Genomic DNA, 24,581 nt, shown 5'->3' with positions numbered 1-24,581 from the left:
GAAACTACAATAAATTGGAGCTCCACTGATGTTTCTCAAAATTTACTATCTTCCTTTATCTATTAGATGTATTTATGCTAAATGGAACTGTGTGCAAGTGGAAAGATAGGGTGTGCTCACGGAAGCTGAATAAGAAACAATTGGACGTATTTCTATTAAACGGAACTATGTGCATTATAAAGTGAGCACTGTTGTGCATGTATTCTTATGGGTATCAGGGCTCATGCCTTCATGCACATAGTTCCGTTTGATAGAAATACGTCCAATTTAAAAGTGGACATAGTTCCTTTTGAGAAAATGGAAAAGCGGGATTTGACATTAAATCAAAAGGAACTGAGCGCTAACTTGTGAGCCGTTGACATGTGACAAGAGCGTTGTGGACAGGGCTCATGAGTGAAAGTGCCCCAAGAACAAGCGACGAGCTTGTCCAGCTCAGTTGTCACCGCTGACGTCACTGGCACTTAAAATCCCCATTCATTCTTATGGCCCTCAACTAACGAGCACACCCCATCTTTCCACTTGCACATAGTTCCATTTAGCATAAATACTTCCTATTAGTTGAATATAGACTGATTTAGTGGCTAGACGTCATTCTTGCGAATGGTTCAAACCAAAACAATGGATGATAACCTCATACCTAAATTCTGTGTGATATTAGTGTGTTAAGTAGTTAATTAAAATTGTGTCATCAACAAGTCATAAATCCATTTGATCACAAGAAAATCAGACGCACTCTCACCCCAGTGCGACTACGACAAGGTTATGCGTCTGTTTACAATTGAACCATCGAAACTGCGATGACTTAGTCATTAAAGCAGTCTATTATTAGGGATTTTTTTATAAAATTTTCAGAGGTCATTTTTAAAAATGCAAAGAGAGCTCATAAAGAATTCTGTTCAATGACAGTGATAATTGGACGCATTTCTGTCAAACGGAACTATGTGCATTATGACATGAGCCCTGCTACGCATATATTCTCATGAGTCCCAGGGCTCATGCCTTGATGCACATAGTTCCGTTTGATAGAAATACGTCCAATTGGTCCTTCAATAAAGTTGGTAAAATGTAACAGAAATGGTGCTGCATCGCAAATAGAGATTCTTAGCTTAGATGTTTCACCACTGATACACTTCCGTCTATTTTTCTTCCCTGTGTGAAGGACATTCTATGAAAAGTTGAAGCTATGATGTTGATTTGGTTTCCTTTTAAAACATGTAGTGAATTTGAATCACTGCAAGCAAGGTACACGCTTTTGCTGTTTCTACATGGATACGCTGCTTATCGACAATGAAACTCTCAAATCATCAATTTTTTCTGGTGTTTTAAAATCCCAGCTCCCATTTATTGTTTTGAAAAAGAACAAATCATCATCATTCCTCGGAAGTTATTACAGGATCTTCAACACACGGAAGAGGAAAATTATGAAAGTCTTTAAGATTTGACGTGAAGTAGTTTTTCTCTTAAAAATTGAGTAAGTATGACAGGAAGTCTGTATCGTCGCAAACCTAGATATCAATGTTGGTTGAGAGTTGCACCAGCATTACATGCTTGATCATTTTATTAGGCACTGCCTTTACATCTTTGACTATCTAATGACAGTAACTATGACTAACATTTTGGATAGTAATTCTACTATCTTATCTAAAACCTGTTTGAGATTTTTCCAGATTATATACCATGATTTAGTTTCCTTCTTTTGAAAATAAAACGCTGTCTAAAATTAATGTTTAGAATTGTGTTTTTTTATTCCTCCAGGTTGATAATTTTTTCTTTTTCTAATTTCAGGCCTAGACCATGGAGTATGAAGGAAGCTGGCCAAAGGATGCTCCATTATAAGATTTTTAGGAAAACCTACTAGGACGATGACAACCTGCAGTCCAAAATTTCTAATCAAAATAACAGGTTCTTTTTGTAGAACATTGTCTTACATCCTCAGTAGCAGAAGTACTTTGGCTGAATTATTCTCTACCAGGAAAGGAAAAAACAAAATATCTGGTTGAGGAATGATTTTTACTCTACTGTTTTTTGCTCTTCAGGGAAAATTAGGCAAATTCTCTGGGAATGGCCATTGCAGGAACATTCCTCTCTTTTTCCTCTGAGATCATACTATTTTTCTAAACTGGGTGTCTGCTGAACTTGACTTGAAAGGAGAAACCAGACTAAATATAGCTAAGTTGATTTTCGTCTTGAAATCCGGAGGAAAATCTTGTTTCCCCTCAAGAAAAGTTAGAGATTAATGATTGGAAATCCTCGGTTTTCATCAGGGAATATTTCCAAGGAAATTAGAAAGGAATAAGTTATTATCAGGGAATGGAAAAAATCGTCAATTCTAGACACTAAATTTTAAATAAAACTGCTAAAATGTCACTTTAAAACTTTTTAGGCGTAAAAAAATCTACCAAAAATTTGAAGATAAACTGATAGTTGGATGGAATTAAGCTAAACCGTCACATTACATGCAGTGTTTCAAAATCTCAGCTCCTGTTCTAAATTTTTGGAAAAAAACCAACTGACATTTATGCTTGAAATTTTGTGGAACTTAATTTCATGAAAGAAAGAAAATTTACAACAAATTCGAGTCGGTGTTGGTTGATTTCCCTGTACAAAATTAAAATATGAGATGGGATTCTGAAACTCCACTTGTGAATGTGACTATTATGCTTGACTCTCTCTAGTTAGTCTTTTTTGAAAAACTAAAATGTGAGTGGACATTCACAACATAACACTTCGATTTACAATTTTATTTTCACTTTAGTCATTGATATATATTCCACGGTTACATCATACTTATAGTCTTTGCTCTTCCTTTCATGACACTAAGTAAGTAACCAGTTGTTCTGCTTTCTGATGTGGTAAAAAAATTGAACCCTCCCGAAGCTTTCTATCTTATGATTGTTTCCCTTGCCAGTGTTATTTCCTTTTATTAACATTTCTGACAAATGGAAATTATGTGGAATTTAATCTTTTATAAAAAATGTTTCTGTGTAAGTAGCCCTTTCTGTTTTTTCTTCACTCTGTTTACTTTTTATATCTCAGTGTTACTCATGCACAGTTATTTTAGTCAAATCTTACATAGATTTCTAAATGCATCCATAAATCAAATATATAAAATGATTATTAAATTGTCTATAAAATAGAAAATTCTGTGTTTTCACTTTATTGATTCATTGCAAGAATTAAAATGTTATCATCAACTCATTCTTTAATACTTTTGCATAATTGTCTTGCATTTAAAAGAACAGGAAACTTACCTCCACGAAATTGTCTTATAAGTATCTGGCAAGCTTTCTTTGATGTCACACAAAAAGGCGTTTCAGACCTCTTTAAGGCAAAATTGTAAATTAGCAATAATAATTCTGCTGAAAATCTTTATTTTCTTCACGAACTCATCTACAGCGGATCAATGATAAAATGATCAGGTGAATATTGTGGAAAAGGGATTCTCAATTACTCCAGCCTCTGTGTTCCCTTCAAAAGAAGACGAACATTGATTTATGTTGGTAGTTGGATGAAGATTTTATAAAAATCAACTTTAAACCAGGCTCTCAAAAGGCTAAAGTCAAAAAAATTATACTTCTCCAATCGAATTAAAAAAATGCCTCAAATTAGATTGCAACTACGATTCTTGCAGATGAATTTCATACCGATCAACATATCTCATTTTCTTTGAAGAGAATCAAGACTTTGACAAAAAGTTGTTTCCAAATAGCTACCTATACGAGTCGATAAATCTTAAAGGCTGATTAAAAACATCAATTTTCGAAGCTCCTTTGCATTCCATTAGCTGACCGTAGTGCCTTTTCCCTAAAAAGTCACCGTGTAAAAGCTCCCTCTATTTCCCTGATTCCTTGTGAGATAAATGGATTATGTATTTGAGAGAGATCATAGATGTAGGAGTAAAGTGTTGCTTTTAAATTTTGGGGGAAGCGTAATTAATTCGAAAGAATTCTTTTAAACTTGTGGCTCAAATAAACTTTAAATTTAAGACTACAGTTGAGCACTTGCATTTAATTACTTCATTGTTAGTACGCCTTCAGATGAGTCTTACTCAAAATGACTGCTTCACTGCAGACAAGCTCCTTTGTCTGTAGTATTCACCTTTTTTAATTATTTTTTAAAAATTAATACAACTAATAAATATTTGAAGCACTTTTTCTCGCAGTCAACATGACGTATGCTGGTTGTTATAACTGTTACAAAAGACTTTAGGAAGGTCCTGAAAAGTGGTCACAAAAGTACACAGGTTTATAAGTGATTGTGTAATTTAGACTGAATCTGTCATAAAATTTTTTGTGTGAGATTTTAATTTCACTAAATTAATATTCCTCAATAAGAAATGTCTGTCACTCGTGATTTTAAAGTGGGACCAGTTAGAAATATTCCAGCGCTCGATAGAGGCGCGGACGGCAATAAAGAAAAAAAACCTTAAAACCGACAGACAAGCAACAATACAGAGTTAAGAGTATGATTAGATGTATCACGTAATATTGAAGGCGTCAGATGTACGCGTAATAAGCACAAAATCAAACAGAAAAAAAGAGAGGGGAAAACGCCTTCAATTTGACTGCACGCAATCCTGCGTCGCGCGAAAGCAGCAATAATTGACGTGTCCAACTGAAGCCACTTACAGGAGTTTAGGGATCGCTTTGTGATGGTAAATTTAAGAAATCTACACTGTGAGATCGTGGATGGCGTTATTATTTTCTGAAAAAATTGGTTATACTTTTCTGGTAGATTTAAGTAAAATATCTGATGAAAAATGAAGTGATATCCCACAAAAAAAACCCTTGGGAGGGTGCCATTCAGACGGCAATAAACTAGAGAACTTGACCGTCCCGATTTTACAGACAAACATATATGATATGAGAAATCGGGACGGCAATTAATTCTAGGGTTTGTCTCATGTTGGTAGGCCAGCCATTTTTCTAAAAAATAAATAAATAAAAAAAGGAAAAAATAAAAAACAGGAAAAAATAAAAAAATTGCCGTCATGCCGCAGACATGTTTGACAAATCACTTTAGCATTGAGTACCATTTCTGTAATGGGTACTAATCACTTATAGTTGATAAAATTGCAGAAGTTCCTCCTTTTCTGCGGCATGACGGCAATTTTTTTATTTTTTCCTGTTTTCTATTTTTTCCTTTTTTTATTTATTTATTTTTTAGAAAAATGGCTGGCCTACCAACATGAGACAAACCCTAGAATTAATTGCCGTCCCGATTTCTCATATCATATATGTTTGTCTGTAAAATCGGGACGGTCAAGTTCTCTAGTTTATTGCCGTCTGAATGGCACCCTCCCAAGGGTTTTTTTTGTGGGATAGGAATGACTGCAAACATAAGTACCCAGGATTTTTGCAGACTTTGGTCTTTTTTGTGGACCATTTGCCTGGACTAACCAGACTTAAAGTAGGCCTTGAGCTAATATCAGAATGAATTATGATTAAATGATTTTCACCATGTTTTGAAATGTTCTGGCCAAGTTGATGGGTAGGTGCTATGCATTAGATCAAAAATGAGTTTCGATAAAAACCTTCTTTAAACATCGCATTCCAGCCTCCAAACTGGTCTCAGTCTTTTTTTTAGGTTGGTCGTTTAGGGTCATGTTGATCGCAGTGACCGGAGTTTTGAAAAATGCATTATCATAGCCATGCCGCGCAATACAAGTGCAATCTGCAGGTTCCCCACAAAAACTAATAGTCCAGTAAACGAAGCATTTTGATGGCCAAAAATTAACTTACGGCTGGATTTAAGCCCAATCTATTCTTCATATAAAGAGCTGTTTTTAGCCAAAAGTCCCCATAAATCCTCTTGGGGGATCTCGCACAGTGGTCCGATGAAGTTGAAAATTAGACATATTTTCACAAATTCACTGCGGAGCGAGAAATAAAGCTCAATTGGAGAGCTCAATTTTTTAAAACTGTAAGTAATTGAGTCTACTTTTCGAACAAACAAAAGTTTTGAAAGTCAAAGTAATTTAAATGTGAGTAAAATTCAAAGAAATTGAAGATTGAGAATTATGGACCGGAATTTGTTGTACTTACGTCCTTATGAAGACCCGTATCGAAAAATACCCTTCAGTAAAAGTTGTAGATCGTTCTTTTAGCGTTGATTTGGTATACACATCATAAGTTTATCTTTAAAATTGAGGGAGCAAAAGCACAAAAATGGAGCGGGTCGATGCGCGACCGCCTATGTTTTGAATCGTAAACTGGCAATTTCAGGTGGCACACGATGGCAGTGATGATTAATTCACCTCTGCTCGTCTACTTAGGACTAAAATTAATCATTTCCATTATAAAGGCTCTTTTCTAAAGCGCCATAGTTGCCAGTTTTCGCTTTATTATTTAACTGTTTACTAATTTGTTCTGGTAGGGATTCAAGTAGTACTTACGGCTTTTTGGATGACTTTCTAAACCTCCACCTCTTGTGAGGCAACAGTGCAACTACTTTTCAATCCCTTTTGGAATTCACTAATTGCCCTGATCGCCCCCCCCCCCCAATTTTCCAGAAAGTGACAGAGAAAGAGAGAAAACTGGCCACCTTTTGTTTCTATTCAAAATTATTATTTTTTCTTAAAGAGAGAGGCTCACATTAGACTTGACTTGATTCCCCCCCCCCCTTCGTAAGACCCTGTGAGCCAAACTTAGACCTTATCCCCCCCCCCCCTTTGGAGTAGCTTACCCAAGGTTTTTATTGTGGGGTGATGTTCCAGACTTGTGCTCTTCAGCGTGTGTACAAATTAACTTTTTTCTTTTTTTAATTCATGCATTCATGCGTTTTCTGTAAAGAGATACATGACTCACCAAGCGTGGGCCTGCCCGCAGACTATCTTTCGGCCCACCTTAATACCCCACAAGCCTCGATGAGGGAATTCCATTTCAAAATTTCAGGAGGTGACTGGGCCCTTCAGAGCCGTGGACGCCCCCTCAGTGCAACCCTTCATTTACGCCACTGCTGTAGAATCATTCAAACTTTGTAAACTTAATAAAAACGCCTTGGTCCTCATTTCTGGAGTTGAAACTTGCATCTCGTTGTTCATTGAAGCATGCTAATTAAATTTTGGATGAAAATAATCTGTTGTCCTCCATATGCCCTAGAAAAGCTGGATACATAATTGCGACCGCCATTTCCAGATATTACAGATTTCTGCAAGTGACTTTGCAAAGGTGCAGAAAATCTGCCTCCGGTTTTTAGGGAAACATTTTCATAAAAAATCAAGAGCAATTATTGGTTTTCTAGATATTCGGTTTCTTGGTCCATGAGTAAGCATATAATTCAGCTAAATCGCTTGATATGGCTTAAGCCTCTTCATTTTTACTTTCCACTAATTTTCAACCCGGCTTGGTAAGCATGAGAAAATGAGAGTTTTGTTATTTCTAAAAAGCCTATTTACAAGACATTAAGAGACTGTAGTAAATATATTGCTGGGCAGGTTGGTACTAATATCAAGGTTGCAAACACGATTTTTATCGACTTTGCAGTGATTTTCGTCAAATATTTTTAGTAATTAGGTACCTAGGCAAAAATTGGGCCTTCAATTTTCGAAGAATTTTCAAAGTTGAAAAAGGAGCTTATAAATTATCTCGTAATGGTCGCATTTGGTACCATCTAAGAGGCAACGGAAAGGTTAATAAACACATGATTGTATCATCAAATTTTCAGAAATTTTCTCTCGCCGTTTGCTATTGCCTCTGAAGTGGTACAAAACGATTATCGCCGTTTTAATCTACTGAAATAAGGTCTCTAGAAATTGGAGGCCCAATTTGTCAGTCTCCCTTCACCCAAAAAAAAGAGAAAAAAAATATGCGAAATTTGCTTTAAGAAAATCGATAGGAACTATATCCTTTGACCCTGCTAGGCTCTCCTCGGAACTACGAAAATATCCACTGATGAAATAATTCTTGCACCCTCCTTTCCTACCATGAACAGAGTCTAAAATTTTAAGTCCCAATTTGCATGTGCTTGCCAATTCACTACGAAAAATTGGTAAAAAAAGGAAAGTAGTGTTATTGCCTGTGCTACTAGTCTGTCCGATGGACAAAAACACTGCGCATGGCTTACTTTTTAAGGCCCATCCCATCCCACACTTTTCTTGAGGCCGATTCGCAGCATCAACAACGCAAGAAAAATGCATTTTCGCATTTACAGGTGTTACCAAAGCCCAGCCTCCCTCTCTAACTTTTGAACGGTTCGAGATAGAAAACTGAAACTTTGGGAATGTTCCTATCTCTAAGAACACCATCTTATGGGGGGGGGGGGGGGTTAAAATTTTGGTCCCCCCTCGAAGGGGGGCGGGGGCCCCCAACTTTTTTTTTTCAAATGGCAACTCCTATCTTGTGATACCTCATTCGAAAGAGCATACAAAACTAAGAAGTTTGGCGCAAACCGCAGATCAATATCTTAATTTTTGACTGAGTTATGTTAGGTCAAAGGTCAAAAAATCATAACTCCGGTTCAAATTATCGTGAAGAAAAAAATAAAACGGGAAAATTTACCAAATTGTGTCCGCTCTTAAGTAAAAATTGCAAAAATCACTTCGAACTAATTGTAAGGGGGGTTTCCGACCCCCAAATACGTCAATTCATAGGTCATTCAATTTTCCCGCGAAATAAGCCGATTTCCCCTAAATTTTCCTCCACATTATCTCAGTAAGGTCAAAATCGGTTCAAGATTACGTTGGCAAGTCCCCAAATTTCGGGGAAAAGTTCAAAAAACGAAATCTAAGGTGATTAAAAAGAACCCCGCACAGAGCATGGGGTCAGCGGCTCTCGATGAAAGTTGATGGAACTCTAATAGAGTGATATAAAGTTCATTATTAAGAGAGAGTCAAAAAATTAGCTGTTCTGTGCGGCGGAGGTAAATTCTCCGTGTCGCCTTACCTTGCTTGGACACTTCGGCCAGGAAACCCCCTCTCCCCAACAGGTAACTGCGATATCGCATTGTTTACACTCACTCCTTTCGGGCTGTGCGATATGGAGTTCCCTGCTTCTCGCACCTCTCCCGTGCCGGCGCCGCGCCGCCGGCCGGTTTAATCTGAAATGTAGTTGCTGAAACAGAATTGACAGATGCGGGAAGAGGGAGGGAGTACGGCATTCGGACCGGCCGAGCGCATAAGCACCTACCTTCACGTGAGGGACGTGAGGTCTGTTGGAAAACGCCGAACAACGAGAGGAGAGGGGACTCGGAATTCTTTTGCCATGCTGCGGCATGATAGAAAATAGTCCAGATTCAATTGCGAATATCTCGGTTTCTACTCGCAAAAATGAGCTAATTTTTTGGCTTTCCTTTAATTATGAACTTAATGTCAATCTATTAAAGTTTCATCGATTTTCATCGAGAGCCGCTGACCCCATGCTCTGTGCGGGATTCTTAGACCGTTTAAATATCGTTTTTTTGAACTATTCCCGAAATTTGGGGACTTGCCAACGTAATGTTAAACTGATTTGGACCCTACTGAGATAATGTGGAGGCAAATCTAGGGGAAATCGGCTTATTTCGCGGGAAAATTGAATGACCTTTGAATTGACGTATTTGGGGGTCCGGAACCCCCCCTTAAAATTAGTTCGAAGTGATTTCTGCAATTTTTACGTAAAAGCGAACACAATTTGGTAAATTTTCCCGTTTTATTTTTTTCTTATCAATAATTTGAACTGGAGTTATGATTTTTGGAAAAAAGGTCAAATTTGACCTTTGACCTATCATAACATGGTCAAAAATTAAGATATTGATCTGCGGTTTGCGCCAAAATTCTTAGTTATGTATGCTCTTCGAATGAGATATCACAAGATAGGGGTTGGCATTTGAAAAAAAAAAGTTGGGGGGCCCCCCGCCTCCCCTTCGAGGAGGGATCAAAATTTTGACCCCCCAAAAGATGGTGTCCTTAGAGACAGGGACATTCCCAAAGTTTCAGTTTTCTATCTCAAACCGTTCAAAAGTTACAGAGGGGGGGCTGGACTTTGGAACACCCTGTATATCCTGTCCGTGTCATTCATGTAATAAATCGGTTAGTGATACGACCAACACAAAAAAGCTCCTCGTCACCATTAGCTTCTCACTTTTCCAATATAGGATATACTAGTATAAGATACACCGAACCAATACTACAAAAATGAACTATTAATACTTCTGGTAAAATGTATTATTCATGGTAGCTACTTTCTATGCTTCTTAGGCCGAACTAGGAAACCATTCAAGTATCACGTAAGTTTCTCAAGAGGGGAGGGGCAATAGGGAGGCCTAATTTGGCAAAGTCGCCCCCCCCCCATTTTCCAGAAAGTGACAGAGAAAGAGTGAAAACTGGCCACCTTTTGTTTCTATTCAAAATTATTATTTTTTCTTAAAGAGGGTGGCTCACATTAGACTTGACTTGATTCCCCCCCCCCCTTCGTAAGACCCTGTGAGCCAAATTTAGACGTTACCCCCCCCCCCCCCCTTTGGAGTAGCTTACGCAAGGTTTTTATTGTGGGGTAATGGTCCAGACTTGTGCTCTTCAGCGTGTGTACAAATTAACTTTTTTTTTTTAATTCATGCATTCATGCGTTTTTTGTGAAGAGTTATATGACTCACCAAGCGCGGGCTCGCCCGTAGACTTTACCTCTGGGCCCACCTCAATACCCGGCAAGGCTCGATAACGGGATTCCATTTCAAAATTTCAGTATGACCCTGTGAGCCAAACTTAGACCTTGCCCCTCTAGGGTGGCCCAATTATACACAGCAATATTTATTTAGCGAATTTTTTGGTCTCTTTTTTATATGGGATTTTACATCAAAAAACTCTTTTTCCAGAAAAATCAATTTTTCGAAAAATGTGTAATTTCCAGGAAAAATCTGAGGTCATATTTGGCTTCAGCAGGAAAAATTGAGTGGGAAAACATGTGTTGGACACTTCAAAAAAAAATTTTTTACCCCTCGTTATAGCGGCGGAACAACTGAAACATCTAGGAAACGCTAAAAAAGGGTAAAATGACGGTGATAAATCCGAAATAATTAGGTACGTCTGCATCCGAAAACGAAGCGCAACATATGGTAGGTGTCTCTAACATACGTTTTTACGCTGAGGCATAAAATTCTATCCATTTTCCTCTATTCCATCAGGATTTTCCGGCAAATCGATTTTCTTGTATACAAAGACGGTTTTCTAGGGAAAACTCAATTTTCGGGAAATAAACCTCAACATGTGACGGATGTTTCCCATGTGTTTTTCAACGCTGAGCTCGAAAACGATGTCACAGTTGCTCCGTTACCCCGGAATTTTCCGGAAAATCGATTTCCTCGTAGAAACAGGGTTTTCCGGGGAAAACTCAATTTTTAGGAAATGGACGCTCGACTTGTAATAGATGTTTTTGATGTGTTTTTTAACCGTGAATTCAAAAATCATAACCGTTTCCCTCTATTCCACTGGGAGTTTCTGAAAAACTAAATTTTTCCTGTAAAGAAGGTAATTTTCCAGGGAAAACTCGGTACCCTGGAAAACTTGTGAAATTCGAGGAAAAACAAGGTAATTTCTCAACTCAGCTACAAAAAAACATTAGAACACAAATTGTGTATTCCTGAATAAAACCTATAGTATTGTATGTATATTAGTGGAAAGTGGAGAACAAGTGAGCAAAATTGAGTAACTTTGACTATTTATCAAATATTTTTACAAGAAATATAGGAAGAGTACAAGAACACCTTCATGTATTACTTAGAAATGCTTGTTGCATCGATTTTTTCCTTACTTTTTTAAAAATCCTGCAATATTCGCTCACAGTCTGCAATATGCTTTGTTTTTGCTCTTCATTTTTTGTCAAAATTCTTTCAAACTCCTAGTGGAATAAAGGGAAACGGTTATGATTTTCGAATTCACGGTTAAAAAACACATCAAAAACATCTATTACAAGTCGATCGTCCATTTCCTAAAAATTGAGTTTTCCCCGGAAAACCCTGTTTCTACGAGGAAATCGATTTTCCGGAAAATCCCGGGGTAACGGAGCAACTGTGACATCGTTTTCGGACTCAGCGTTGAAAAACACATGGAAAACATCCGTCACATGTTGAGGTTTATGTCCTGAAAATTGAGTTTTCCCTGGAAAACCGTCTTTGTATACAAGAAAATCGATTTTCTGGAAAATCCTGATGGAATAGAGGAAAATGGATAGAATTTTATGCCTCAGCGTAAAAACGTATGTAAGAGACACCTACCATATGTTGCGCTTCGTTTTCGGATGCAGACGTACCTAATTATTTCGGATTTATCACCGTCATTTTACCCTTTTTTAGCGTTTCCTAGATGTTTCAGTTGTTCCGCCGCTATAACGAGGGATAAAAAAATTTTTTTTGAAGTGTCCAACACATGTTTTCCCACTCAATTTTTCCTGCTGAAGCCAAATATGACCTCAGATTTTTCCTGGAAATTACACATTTTTCGAAAAATTGATTTTTCTGGAAAAAGAGTTTTTTGATGTAAAATCCCATATAAAAAAGAGACCAAAAAAATTCGCTAAATAAATGTTGCTGTGTATAATTTGGCCACCCTAGAGGGGCAAGGTCTAAGTTTGGCTCACAGGGTCATACTGAAATTTTGAAATGGAATCCCGTTATCGAGCCTTGCTGGGTATTGAGGTGAGCCCAGAGGTAAAGTCTACGGGCGAGCCCGCGCTTGGTGAGTTACGCAACTCTTTACAAAAACGCATGAATGCATGAATTAAAAAAAGAAAAAAGTTAATTTGTACACACGCTGAAGAGCACAAGTCTGGAACATTACCCCACAATAAAAACCTTGCGTAAGCTACTCCAAAGGGGGGGGGGGGGGGGTAAGGTCTAAGTTTGGCTCACAGGGTCTTACGAAGGGGGGGGGGGGGAATCAAGTCAAGTCTAATGTGAGCCTCTCTCTTTAAGAAAAAATAATAATTTTGAATAGAAACAAAAGGTGGCCAGTTTTCTCTCTTTCTCTGTCACTTTCTGGAAAATTGGGGGGGGGGGGCGATCAGGGCAATTAGTGAATTCCAAAAGGGATTGAAAAGTAGTTGCACTGTTGCTTCACAAGAGGTGGAGGTTTAGAAAGTCGTCCAAAAAGCTGTAAGTACTACTTGAATCCCTACCAGAACAAATTAGTAAACAGTTAAATATTAAAGCGAAAACTGGCAACCATGGCGCTTTAGAAAAGAGCCTTTATAATGGAAATGATTAATTTTAGTCTTAAGTAGACGAGCAGAGGTGAATTAATCATCACTGCCATCGTGTGCCACCTGAAATTGCCAGTTTACGATTCAAAACATAGGCGGTCGCGCATCGACCCGCTCCGTTTTAGCACTTTTGTTCCCTTAATTTTGAAGATAAACTTATGATGTGTTATACCAAATCAACGCTAGAAGAACGATCTACAACTTTTACTGTAGGGTATTTTTCGATACGGGTCTTCATAAGGACATAAGTACAGCAAATTCCGGTTCATAATTCTCAATCTTCAATTTCTTTCAATTTTACTCACATTTAAATTACTTTGACATTCAAAACTTTTGTTTGTTCGAAAAGTAGACTCAATTACCTACAGTTTAAAAAAAAATTGAGCTCTCCAAGTTTATTTCTCGCTCTGCAGTGAATTTGTGAAAAAATGTCTAATTTTCAACTTCATTGGACCACTGTGCGGAATCCCCCAAGAGGATTTATGGGGACTTTTGGCTAAAAACACCTTTTCATAAGAAGAATAGATTGGGCTTAAATCCAGCCGTATGTTAATTTTTGGCCGGAAACGGTTCCTACATGCCTTTGTATACTGAACTATAACGGGGGAGTACTAGTTACAAATGTAACAAGAGGGAGGCGCTTTGGAATGATCAGCGAAAACCGTTTTTAGAACCGGATGGTAACCCGTATTTTGGCTAGTTTCTCTGTTGATTTCTCTCTCTCTGAGGCTACAGAGACTACTTTTTCACTTCACAGTTTATTTTAGACATTTAGACAAGTTTTGTGTTACATTTCTTGAGAGAAAATGCTTCATAATGCTTTGATTCTTGCCCTGTCCAGCGGTCTGTTCTTGAATTGCTTCATTAAGTAGGCTTTTACGGGTTACTGGCAGGCTGGCACTTACCTCGAATACTCCATTATCAATGGTAAGTAAAGACACATCAAAGGTGCCACCACCAAGATCAAAAACTAGAACATTTTTCTCTCCCTCTTTCTTGTCAAGACCATAAGCAATGGCTGCAGCTGTTGGTTCATTGATGATTCTCATAACAACTAAACCCGCAATGGCTCCAGCATCTTTTGTTGCTTGACGTTGGGCATCATTGAAGTAGGCAGGTACTGTGACGACAGCATGTGTAACCTGAGAAGTAACAGATTTGTATCAGCATCATTGCATTTCTATCGCTAGTAACATGCGCTGACAGCAGTTAATAGATTAAAAAAAAGGTTGATACTGACTGTCTTCCAGGTAAGTATGGGGTATGGTATCATGAGTGAAGAGGTTAGGATACTTTTCTTCTTTTCTTTCCTGATCTTTTGATCAGAGGGTCCTTGGTTTGATCATCGACCAAGATTGACCTGAGTTTCATGGTTTCAAGGAAAGGACAACTGGGCTGGGGCTGCAGGGAGTCTACACACCTGGGGGGAAAATCCTTGACTGCTCTAGGTTAACCCTGATCAAAATGGTCAGAATCCCTAACTTTTCAAATCAACAATAGGCTTGTGAATTAAAATGACTGCATGTGAGAGAAACACGTGATCCTATTTTCTACAGATATAATCATAGTTGGGTCATTCCATTGTAAAGGGTGTGACAACAATTTAACTTTGAACAAGAATTTGAACTCTTTCTTGGGGTTTAATTAAAAAATTATCTGCATTAGCAGAAAGAACTTTTTTTATATATCATTTTAGTTTATCAGAAATTGTTTTTACTTTGTTCCATTCCTCAGAAAAAAATTAAAAGGCTGCGTAACGGGTGTCACCGATTTTGGAAGTGAGTTTTTCCTCCGTGAGTGTAAAGTGGAAACTCAGCAAATTTTATGAATGTTAAAATCTGGTTAAATTATATGGTGAAGCCAAGGGTTTTTGCTTCAACTTCCGATGATCCGTTTTCAATTATCTTTTTTTCTTTCCTTGAAAAATGGGAAAGCGTAACGGGTGTGACGTAACGGGTGTGACAGAGTGTCTCTCTGAGGTCCATCATTTCTGAGAGAGTTTAAAAGTTAAAAAACTTACTTTTCTTCTCATACTCTTATTGTAGGCAATCCTAAGCAGTAAATCAATCAACAATTTGACGCATTTTTCTGTAGAACACGCCAAAACTACATTTTTCTACAAGGTGGCCCGGACCTACCGTTCGCGTTACGGGTGTGACGTAACGGGTGTGACGTAACGGGTGTGACAGACTGTCTCTCTGAGGTCCATCATTTCTGAGAGAGTTTAAAAGTTAAAAAACTTACTTTTCTTCTCATACTCTTATTGTAAGCAATCCTAAGCAGTAAATCAATCAGCAATTTGACCCATTTTAATGTAGAACATGCCAAAACTACATTTTTCTATAGGGTGGCCCAGACCTACCGTCCCAGGGCTTTTCTTCGGGTAACCCAGGATTCCCCTTTCGTCCCCGCGGTCTTGGATCTCGCATGACCCAAATTAACCACAAAAAAAACCCTTGTACGGTAGGTCTGGGCCTACAGTAAAGTGAAAATATTTCAATCAAATAGGAGAGAGTTCAACGAGTTCTATTTGAAGTCCTTTAGAGATAAGGTGTATTCACTTTAAATACTGAAATATGGCAAAAATGTTAGCTATCTCTCTCTTATTAGATGTATACATAACCTCTAATTGTGCATATGAGTGTATTTCTTGTGATAACCATAGAAAAAATGGTGAGAAGTGAGGCAACATCTGCATAATTGAAGCCTCTTCTCATTGGTCACACCCGTTACGCATTTCTGCCTATCAATTTTTGAAATGAAAATTTGGAAAAAATACTCCAAAGCTGTACTTGACTTGAAGACGTACAGAAAAAATTGGCATCTCAAAATGACATGAATTAAAATAGTTACATTAAAAAACCCATGTTTTGCGTAACGGGTGTGACAGTCAGTACACTAAGTTTTAAAAGTTACATATAATATACAGAGATTACTTTTAAAAATTGAAACTTTGCAGGAACACATTGAATCAGTTTCTTGACAACTGCAAACATGACCTGAAACTTGATTTTGGCGGGAACACCAGAAAACATTGCTACCAAACTGTCACTCTTTTAACAGTTGGATGAAGCTAAGCAACGGGGTTACAAAACACGTGAAAATTGCGAGAAAAAAACAAAACTGAGGTAAACCCCATTCATTTCCAAAAACTAGGAGTATTAAGGAGTCCAAAAATAAATATCGTTGGGTTATTTCGAGGGGGGGAAAAAAATACCCCCCGGACTACCTAGGCGTGGAATGACCCAGTTGCAACTCCTTATTGAGAGTCATTTCTCTGTGCACTATACAGAACGTAATTCAGAATTTAAGGCGGAACTAGACTAAGGTTCACTTTGATTGTAGAGACAATGCTAATGTTAGCCTACCAAAAAATGGAGCTTCATGGTAAAGTAACATACAATTTATTCCATATTTTGATTCCTCATTAGAGAATGGCATAAAATTTTTTAGCAAGCATGTCAAGAAATATGAAGAAGTGCAAAACCCACTGAAAGCATATATAGAAAGTGTCCAGTCTTTGTCAAGACATTCCTGGAGAATTCTCAGTTTTCCAGATCTACAAACACCCTGGGCTGTATGTAAATTAAAGAACTGGGGGAATAAGCAAGAATTTGCTCCTGGAAGCTACGTAAAAAGTGGTAAAAAAGAAGAGAAATTGACAGCTCGGATTGTTGCTTGGATTAAGAATTGTTACTGCAACTGCTTCTTTACACTATCTTCAGATACTACATTCTACCACAATGCTGTTCTTGCAAATCTTTGCAACTATTTTCTGACCACTGAAATCTATAACTACAAAATTCGTTAACAGGAAGAAAGGAGTATGTGAGAAAGGAAAATCGTTTTGAGCAATTTGTTTATGCATAGTATAAAAGGTGTCCCAGAATTAAGTACGAATGTTTAAGGAGTCGATTCTTTAGGTTAAAAAAAGTTGTTTTTGAGGTATAACTTTTTTTCCAAAAACGCTTTTCCTGGGGGTCACCCCCACCCCCTTCGCGCTCCATTTAGTCCTTACTACCTATCTCGAAAACGATAAGTCATAGCGAAAAAACGCGAGACACATTGTCTCAATATTTTTCAACGCTCAATTTATAGGTGTCATCAAAAAACAATTTTTGTCACTGGAAACATTAACTGTGGCTACTTTTAGGTTCGATACCTCCCTAAACCCCCCCCCCCTTAAAATGCGTTTTCTCTTTATTGGAGGTCAAAAATGAAAAAAGCGCTAAAAATTACCCCCACTTACCAATTTTCATTAATATTGATTGATAAACATTGTCACAGTGTTAGAAAGACGATTTTTTTTCTCCAACTTCAGGGGGCCGCGGCCCCCGGGGAAAGCGTTTTAGGAAAAAAAGTTGCACCACAAAAACGTCTTTTTTTCACCCGAAATATCGACTCCTTCAATATTTGTACTTAATCCTGGGACACCCTGTATTATGTTGCCGCTTGAATAACTATATTATAAAACAAATCTGGGTGATATTACCAGAATCTGATTAGAGCGGGCTTATCTAAGGAGTAAGACCTGTCAATAGCTGCAAAAGCTATGGAAATCGGCTCGATGGAGCACTAGAGAGAACTTTTAAAAAAATGTAAAATTATAAAGGCTGTCCAAAAAGTACCAAGACTGGTTCCATTAATCAAAAACCAAGATAGCTAGAGGCTTGATCTTGGTTTCATTTAAAAGATCAACTCAATATCTATCGATTGAGACCAAAATCAAAACTTTCGGTCAAATATTTCAAAAGTTACAACAATGTTTGTAAAAAAAATATCTGCACCCCCTACCGTTTTTTACGACTATTTTCTCTTGCTGGGAACACTCTCTAAATTAATGATCAATGCACGGTTCTTTTGCAACTAATCATGGCAAAATCTAATTGATTTGGCAACACTATCAAGTCGTCGTCGTCCGACTACGGGTATAAGGGTTCAAAGTCCACTAGGAAAGAATGAACCGTCGATCATCCACCCCCAAAAAACCCGGGAAATTTTCGGCAGTTGTTGACAGTTTACAGTGCATGCGTAGTCTGCGCTGCAGATAGTGAATGATTTTGTTTCTGTGTTCGAAATTTTTGATACCATCATGGAAAGAGATAAAGCAGTGATATCAAAAATTTCGAACACAGAAACAAAATCACTTACTATCTGCAGCGTGGACCACGCACGCACTGTAAACTGTCAACAACTGCCGAAAATTTCCAGGGTTTTATGGGGGTGACTGACCGACGGTTCATTCTTTCCCCGTGGACTTTGAACCCTTATACCCGTAGTTGGACGACGACGACTTGACAGTGTTGCCAAATCAATTAGGTTTTGCCATGATTAGTTGCAAAAGAACCGTGCACTGATCATTAATTTAGAAAGTGTTCCCGGCAAGAGAAAATGGTCGTAAAAAACGGTAGGGGGTCCAGATATTTTTTTTACAAATAGTGTTGTAACTTTTGAAATATTTGACCAAAAGTTTTGATTTTGGTCTGAATCGATAGATATAGAATTGATCTGCTAAATAAAACCAAGATCAAGCCTCTAGCTATCTTGGTTTTTGAATTATGGAACCAGTCTTGGTACTTTTTGGACAGCCTATGTACATTGTTGATACGGGAGAATTTGCAACTGTACCACGTAACACAATAAGACCTGGGCCATAGTTCCAAAATCTAAAGGGAGAAGGTTCATCTAGAGACAATCACCTGTTATTAATTATGAGGTTATATGTTAGCCACCTGTTAGTAATTATAAATTATGAAGATTGGACCGGCAGAACGCTAGAGCGAACTGTTACCAGAAATAAAAATTTAGGAGGCCCATGATCCTGTAGCAATGTAGCATAGATAAAAGAAGATGAATTTGCAAGCAACTTAACTGATTATCACATCTTTTTTTTAGGGGGAACCAAATAAGAGACATAATGCAAGACTTACAGGTTTGCCAAGGTAAGCTTCAGCAGTTTCTTTCATCTTGCTTAAAACCATAGCAGAAATTTCCTCAGGAGCGAAGATCTTTACTCCTTGAGATGTGGATACTTCGATGTGAGGCTTGCTGTTCTTTTCCTTCACCTAGGAAGAAAGGAAATTACAGTGTTTGGTGATACGCCTTAAATAAACGTAAATGAATCTACAAAGGGATGAATGAGCATTGCAGTACAGAAATTCTTACCTCATTGAGAAGATTTTTTTCATTGACAAAACGATTTTACACATTCATTTTGTTGGCACAATACTGCTCTTCATCCTTTTTGTTCTCAAATAAAGGAGGAGTATCATTTTGGGACTTTTCCGGCCCCACCTGGATTTTGCTGAATATTTCATATTTTCAAAGTCCTAGTCCTAGGTAGACTTTATGCCAAATATTTTACCGAACGGAGCCCATGCAAAGGTGCAACAACGCCTCAAACCTAGAACCTAGGCATCGAAAAATAGTCATTTTCGTCGACTTTTTCGACTGTTATCACGCTTTCAGCAGATAATTCCTACGTATTTTTTTGCGTACTTTCCGTTTCTGGCCTTTTTATAGGCCTCCGATAAATTTTAAGGGGCCTTATGGCCTATAGTTGCCATTTTTGGCCCATTTTTAGGGGTTTTTTTCAATTTTACACACGCAGAAATCAATTCAAACTAAGAACCGTGTACGTTTTTGAAAAGAACGCAAAATATTGAATAAAAAATGTTCAGTGAAACTTTTTCCTACATTGCCAAATTTTCGAGAAAAGTCGTCCCAAAGAGCCAAAAATGGCAAAAATTCGATAAATTGCCACGCTTAAGGTTCAAGAAAGTGGAGTACAACTTTTATATTGACGTACGTAACAGCTCTTACCTATATATACAACATATCAAAAAATTATAGTTGTACCTGGATTCCCACGATGTGAAAATTGACCGGGATGTCGATTTTAACGGCTTTTCTTTACTTGAAGGTAGCTCTTTTGAATGTTTCTCGACCTTAGTCACCCTCTATGGGTGTGTACTCTAAGTATTTTTCTACGTACTTTTCATATCTGGCCATAAAAATGGCTTCCTGTGAATTTAAAGAGGCGTAACGGTCCACTGTTGCCAAATTTGACCATTTTTTAGGGGTTTTTTCAAGTTTACATGTGTGAAACTTAATTTAATCTAAAAACCGTGTACATTTTCGAAAAGAGCGTAAAAAATAACATAAAATGTGATTTGTAACTTTAATTGGAAAATTGGAATTAATCATCACGTCCAAGGTTCTAGAAAGTGAATTATGACTTTCAAGCGGGTCGTGGGACACTTTCCCCGCGCAGTTTCTGTTGTTTGATAAATTTGGCCTGTAGCGAGCATCTTGAGAACCAAGGATTATCTCGAGGTTACAGGAATAAAGAGGTGAACTGGAGTGAAGGATAAGGTAAAAGCACCTTGAGGGTCCGTTTTGTCACGTTCATCTGAGCCATTACATGTTCCGTGAGATGCACTGCAACTTTCCATTTCCGATACGTTATTTGTAGTGAAATAAAACTAAATATTCACTTCCTGGAACCTTGGATGTGACGATTAATCCAATTTTTGGCATTTTTGGCGCTTCAGGACGATTTTTCTCAAAAACTTGGCAACGTAGGGTAAAGTTACAAATCACATTTTGTGTATTTTTTTACGCTCTTTTCGAAAATGTACACGGTTTTTAGATTAAATTAAGTTTCACACATGTAAACTTGAAAAAACCCCTAAAAAATGGTCAAAATTGGCAACAGTGGACCGTTACGCCTCTTAAAATTCACAGGAAGCCATTTTTATGGCCAGATATGAAAAGTACGTAGAAAAATACTTAGAGTACACACCCATAGAGGGTGACTAAGGTCGAGAAACATTCAAAAGAGCTACCTTCAAGTAAAGAAAAGCCGTTAAAATCGACATCCCGGTCAATTTTCACATCGTGGGAATCCAGGTACAACTATAATTTTTTGATATGTTGTATATATAGGTAAGAGCTGTTACGTACGTCAATATAAAAGTTGTACTCCACTTTCTTGAACCTTAAGCGTGGCAATTTATCGAATTTTTGCCATTTTTGGCTCTTTGGGACGACTTTTCTCGAAAATTTGGCAATGTAGGAAAAAGTTTCACTGAACATTTTTTATTCAATATTTTGCGTTCTTTTCAAAAACGTACACGGTTCTTAGTTTGAATTGATTTCTGCGTGTGTAAAATTGAAAAAACCCCTAAAAATGGGCCAAAAATGGCAACAATAGGCCATAAGGCCCCTTAAAATTTATCGGAGGCCTATAAAAAGGCCAGAAACGGAAAGTACGCAAAAAAATACGTAGGAATTATCTGCTGAAAGCGTGATAACAGTCGAAAAAGTCGACGAAAATGACTATTTTTCGATGCCTAGGTTCTGGGTTTGAGGCGTTGTTGCACCTTTGCATGGGCTCCGTTCGGTAAAATATTTGGCATAAAGTCTACCTAGGACTAGGACTTTGAAAATATGAAATATTCAGCAAAATCCAGGTGGGGCCGGAAAAGGCCCAAAACGATACTCCTCCTTTTAGCAGTTATTTTTTCAGTTTAATTAATTCTCCCTGTTGCTGAGTCATTTTACACTTTTTACCTTTTCAGAATCAATGTGGCGCTTCCCTTTCTCAATGTCAAATTAAATTAAACCTTTACTTTGACACATCTGAAGAACTGAAATAAAATAATTAAAGAAAGATAAAAATTCCCCCCACAATATTTCTTGAGATGGTGATAAGAGATTAAAAATGAGCTGTAATTAGAACTCAAGATCTGGCCTTCAACTTCTTTCATACTTTTCTCTACCATCGATCTGCCAACATGTGTACCTTCTCAGATAAAATTTAGAGATTTCTCATGAACTTAGCAAAACAAATCCATACAGAGTTTTCATTGTATATCCAAGCCTTCACTTAACTGCAGCCAGTATGACAAAGCATTGGAATTTCTTGAATGAAATACATTACAATGAAACTTTCTGCCATTCATGTACAGGAGGATCTCAAAACCTGTCTACCAGAATGACTGACCTGTGTGGATTGGTTTTGAAACAAAGGATCGAGAGATGAGTCCTCAATGATTATTTCTTAACACCATTTAGCATCCATTACATGACTTTAAAGACATATGAAAACTTGCCTTGAATGGGAAGAATTTGATATCTTGTTGGACGGTTGGGTCATTCCAATCTCTACCAATAAGTCGTTTTGCATCGAAAACAGTGTTTTCTGGATTTGTGGTCAACTGATTTTTGGCTGCATCACCAATAAGCCGCTCACCCTCTGCAGTAAAAGCAACGTACGAAGGGGTAATTCGGTTACCTTGGTCGTTGGCAATGATTTCTACTCGACCATTCTTGTACACTCCGACACTATAAAGAGAGCAGAAGGAGATTTTAGAAAAATTAAGGATTTTAAACCTGCAAAGTTCTCGCTGAGTTAGACTGAGAAATGTATTAAAATGGGTGCAGAACATAGATTGATCCAGATCGCAAACATCCTACCTTGTTCATGCAAAAAAATGTGGGTCGCTCCAAGTAAGTTCATCCAGTCATGAAACCAGCTTCTTGGATTTGCCTGAAATTTTATTTGATCACTAGGAGGCTATGCCCCCTGGCCGCTGCGCGGCCCAACCCCCGGAGACCGCTTCGCGTTCTCTTAGGCCCATGTCGACAAGAGAACGGCCGAAGAAAATGAAAAGATTTTCATACCCGACTCTCATTTATCCAATCTCCCTCTGGCCGGGAGCAATTGGACCAATAAGAACCGAATGAAAAAATCGGCATTTATTTCAAACTTCACGCCAAAACTTACACGAAACGGAACGGAGCGTTTCGTCCCTTTCGGATAGTCTGTAACAAAGGAGCATACCTCCGATTCACTTACCCTACTAACAGACCAAGATTCAACATTTCCCGCTTACTTCAATTTTACCCCCCTTTCTAAGCTTTCTGTTCTCCTCGAATATGAAAAAACCTGGGTCCTATTTTCAAATTCTAATCACAGCGGGCTCATCTAGGGACTATCACCTGTCGATGACCGCAAAAATTATGGAAATTGGTCCTGTAGAACGCTCAAACAAACTATGACAAAAAATAAAAAAATTACATTGTTTGAATGGGAGAATTCGCAACTTTACCATGCAATATAAAAAAAACTGGGTCATATTTTCAAAATCTAAATAAAGTGGGCTTATTTAGAGAAAATTGCCTGTCGATAGCCGCAAAAATCATGAAAATCGGCCCAGTAGAACGCTGGAACTAAGCGTTACCAGATACGCAAATTTAGGAGGTCTCGGAGCTTATATACAGGGTGTACCAAAAGTCCGTCCCACCCCTGCTAACTTTTGAACGAATTGAGCTAGGGTAATGAAATTTTGGGAATGTTCCTATGTCAAAGGGGACCATCTTTTGAGGGGGTCAAAATTTTGGTCCCCCCTCAGGGGAGGCGCGGGGGGCCCCCAACTTTTTAATTTCAAATGACAACCCCTATCTTGTGATACATCATTCAAAAGAACATAAAAAACTAAGAATTTTGGCGCAAACTGCAGATCAATATCTTAATTTTTGACCGAGTTATGGTAGGTCAAAGGTCAAATTTGACCTATTTTCAAAAAATCATAACTCCGGTTCAAATTATCGTAAAGAAAAAAATAAAACGGGAAAATGTACCAAATTGTGTCCACTTTTAAGTAAAAATTGCAGAAATCACTTCGCTGTAATTTTAAGGGGGGGGGGGGGGTTTGGACCCCCAAATACGTCAATTCAAAGGTCATTCAATTTTCTCGCGAAAAAAGGCAATTTCCCCTAGATTTGCCTCCACATCATCTCAGTATGGTCAAAATTAGTTCAACATTACGTTGGCAAGTCCCCAAATTTCGGGAAAAGTTAAAAAAAACGAAATTTAAGGTGATTAAATTTGACCGTTTAAATTTCCTTTTTTTTAACTTTTCCCGAAATTTGGGGACTTGCCAACGTAATGTTGAACTAATTTTGACCATACTGAGATAATGTGGAGGCAAATCTAGGGGAAATTGCCTTTTTTCGCGAGAAAATTGAATGACCTTTGAATTGACGTATTTGGGGGTCCAAACCCCCCCTTAAAATTACAGCGAAGTGATTTCTGCAATTTTTACTTAAAAGTGGACAGAATTTGATACATTTTCCCGTTTTATTTTTTTCTTTACGATAATTTGAACCGGAGTTATGATTTTTTGAAAATAGGTCAAATTTGACCTTTGACCTACCATAACTCGGTCAAAAATTAAGATATTGATCTGCGGTTTGCGCCAAAATTCTTAGTTTTTTATGTTCTTTTGAATGATGTATCACAAGATAGGGGTTGCCATTTGAAATTAAAAAGTTGGAGGCCCCCCGCGCCTCCCCTGAGGGGGGACCAAAATTTTGACCCCCTCAAAAGATGGTCCCCTTTGAGAT

General features: G+C 37.9%; 1 protein-coding gene across 2 annotated transcripts in view; it reads right to left on the bottom strand.

The window, feature by feature from the left end:
* Positions 1 to 24,581, bottom strand: part of Hsc70-3 (heat shock protein 70 cognate 3) — an 88,439-nt gene that overhangs the window by 39,285 nt on the left and 24,573 nt on the right. For both annotated transcript variants that reach the window (XM_019045108.2, XM_072297175.1), the window contains exons 3-5: positions 22,286 to 22,517; positions 19,100 to 19,234; positions 14,075 to 14,311 (exon numbers count right to left, since the gene is read on the bottom strand). In XM_019045108.2, the coding sequence (XP_018900653.1) occupies positions 14,075 to 14,311; positions 19,100 to 19,234; positions 22,286 to 22,517 (604 nt within the window). The remainder of the gene's footprint in view (positions 1 to 14,074; positions 14,312 to 19,099; positions 19,235 to 22,285; positions 22,518 to 24,581) is intronic.

The sequence above is a fragment of the Bemisia tabaci genome, chromosome 2 (assembly GCF_918797505.1).
Source record: "Bemisia tabaci chromosome 2, PGI_BMITA_v3".
Classification (NCBI taxonomy): domain Eukaryota; kingdom Metazoa; phylum Arthropoda; class Insecta; order Hemiptera; family Aleyrodidae; genus Bemisia; species Bemisia tabaci.
Note: the sequence above shows the minus strand (reverse complement) of the source record. Positions and strands in the feature narration are given on the sequence as shown.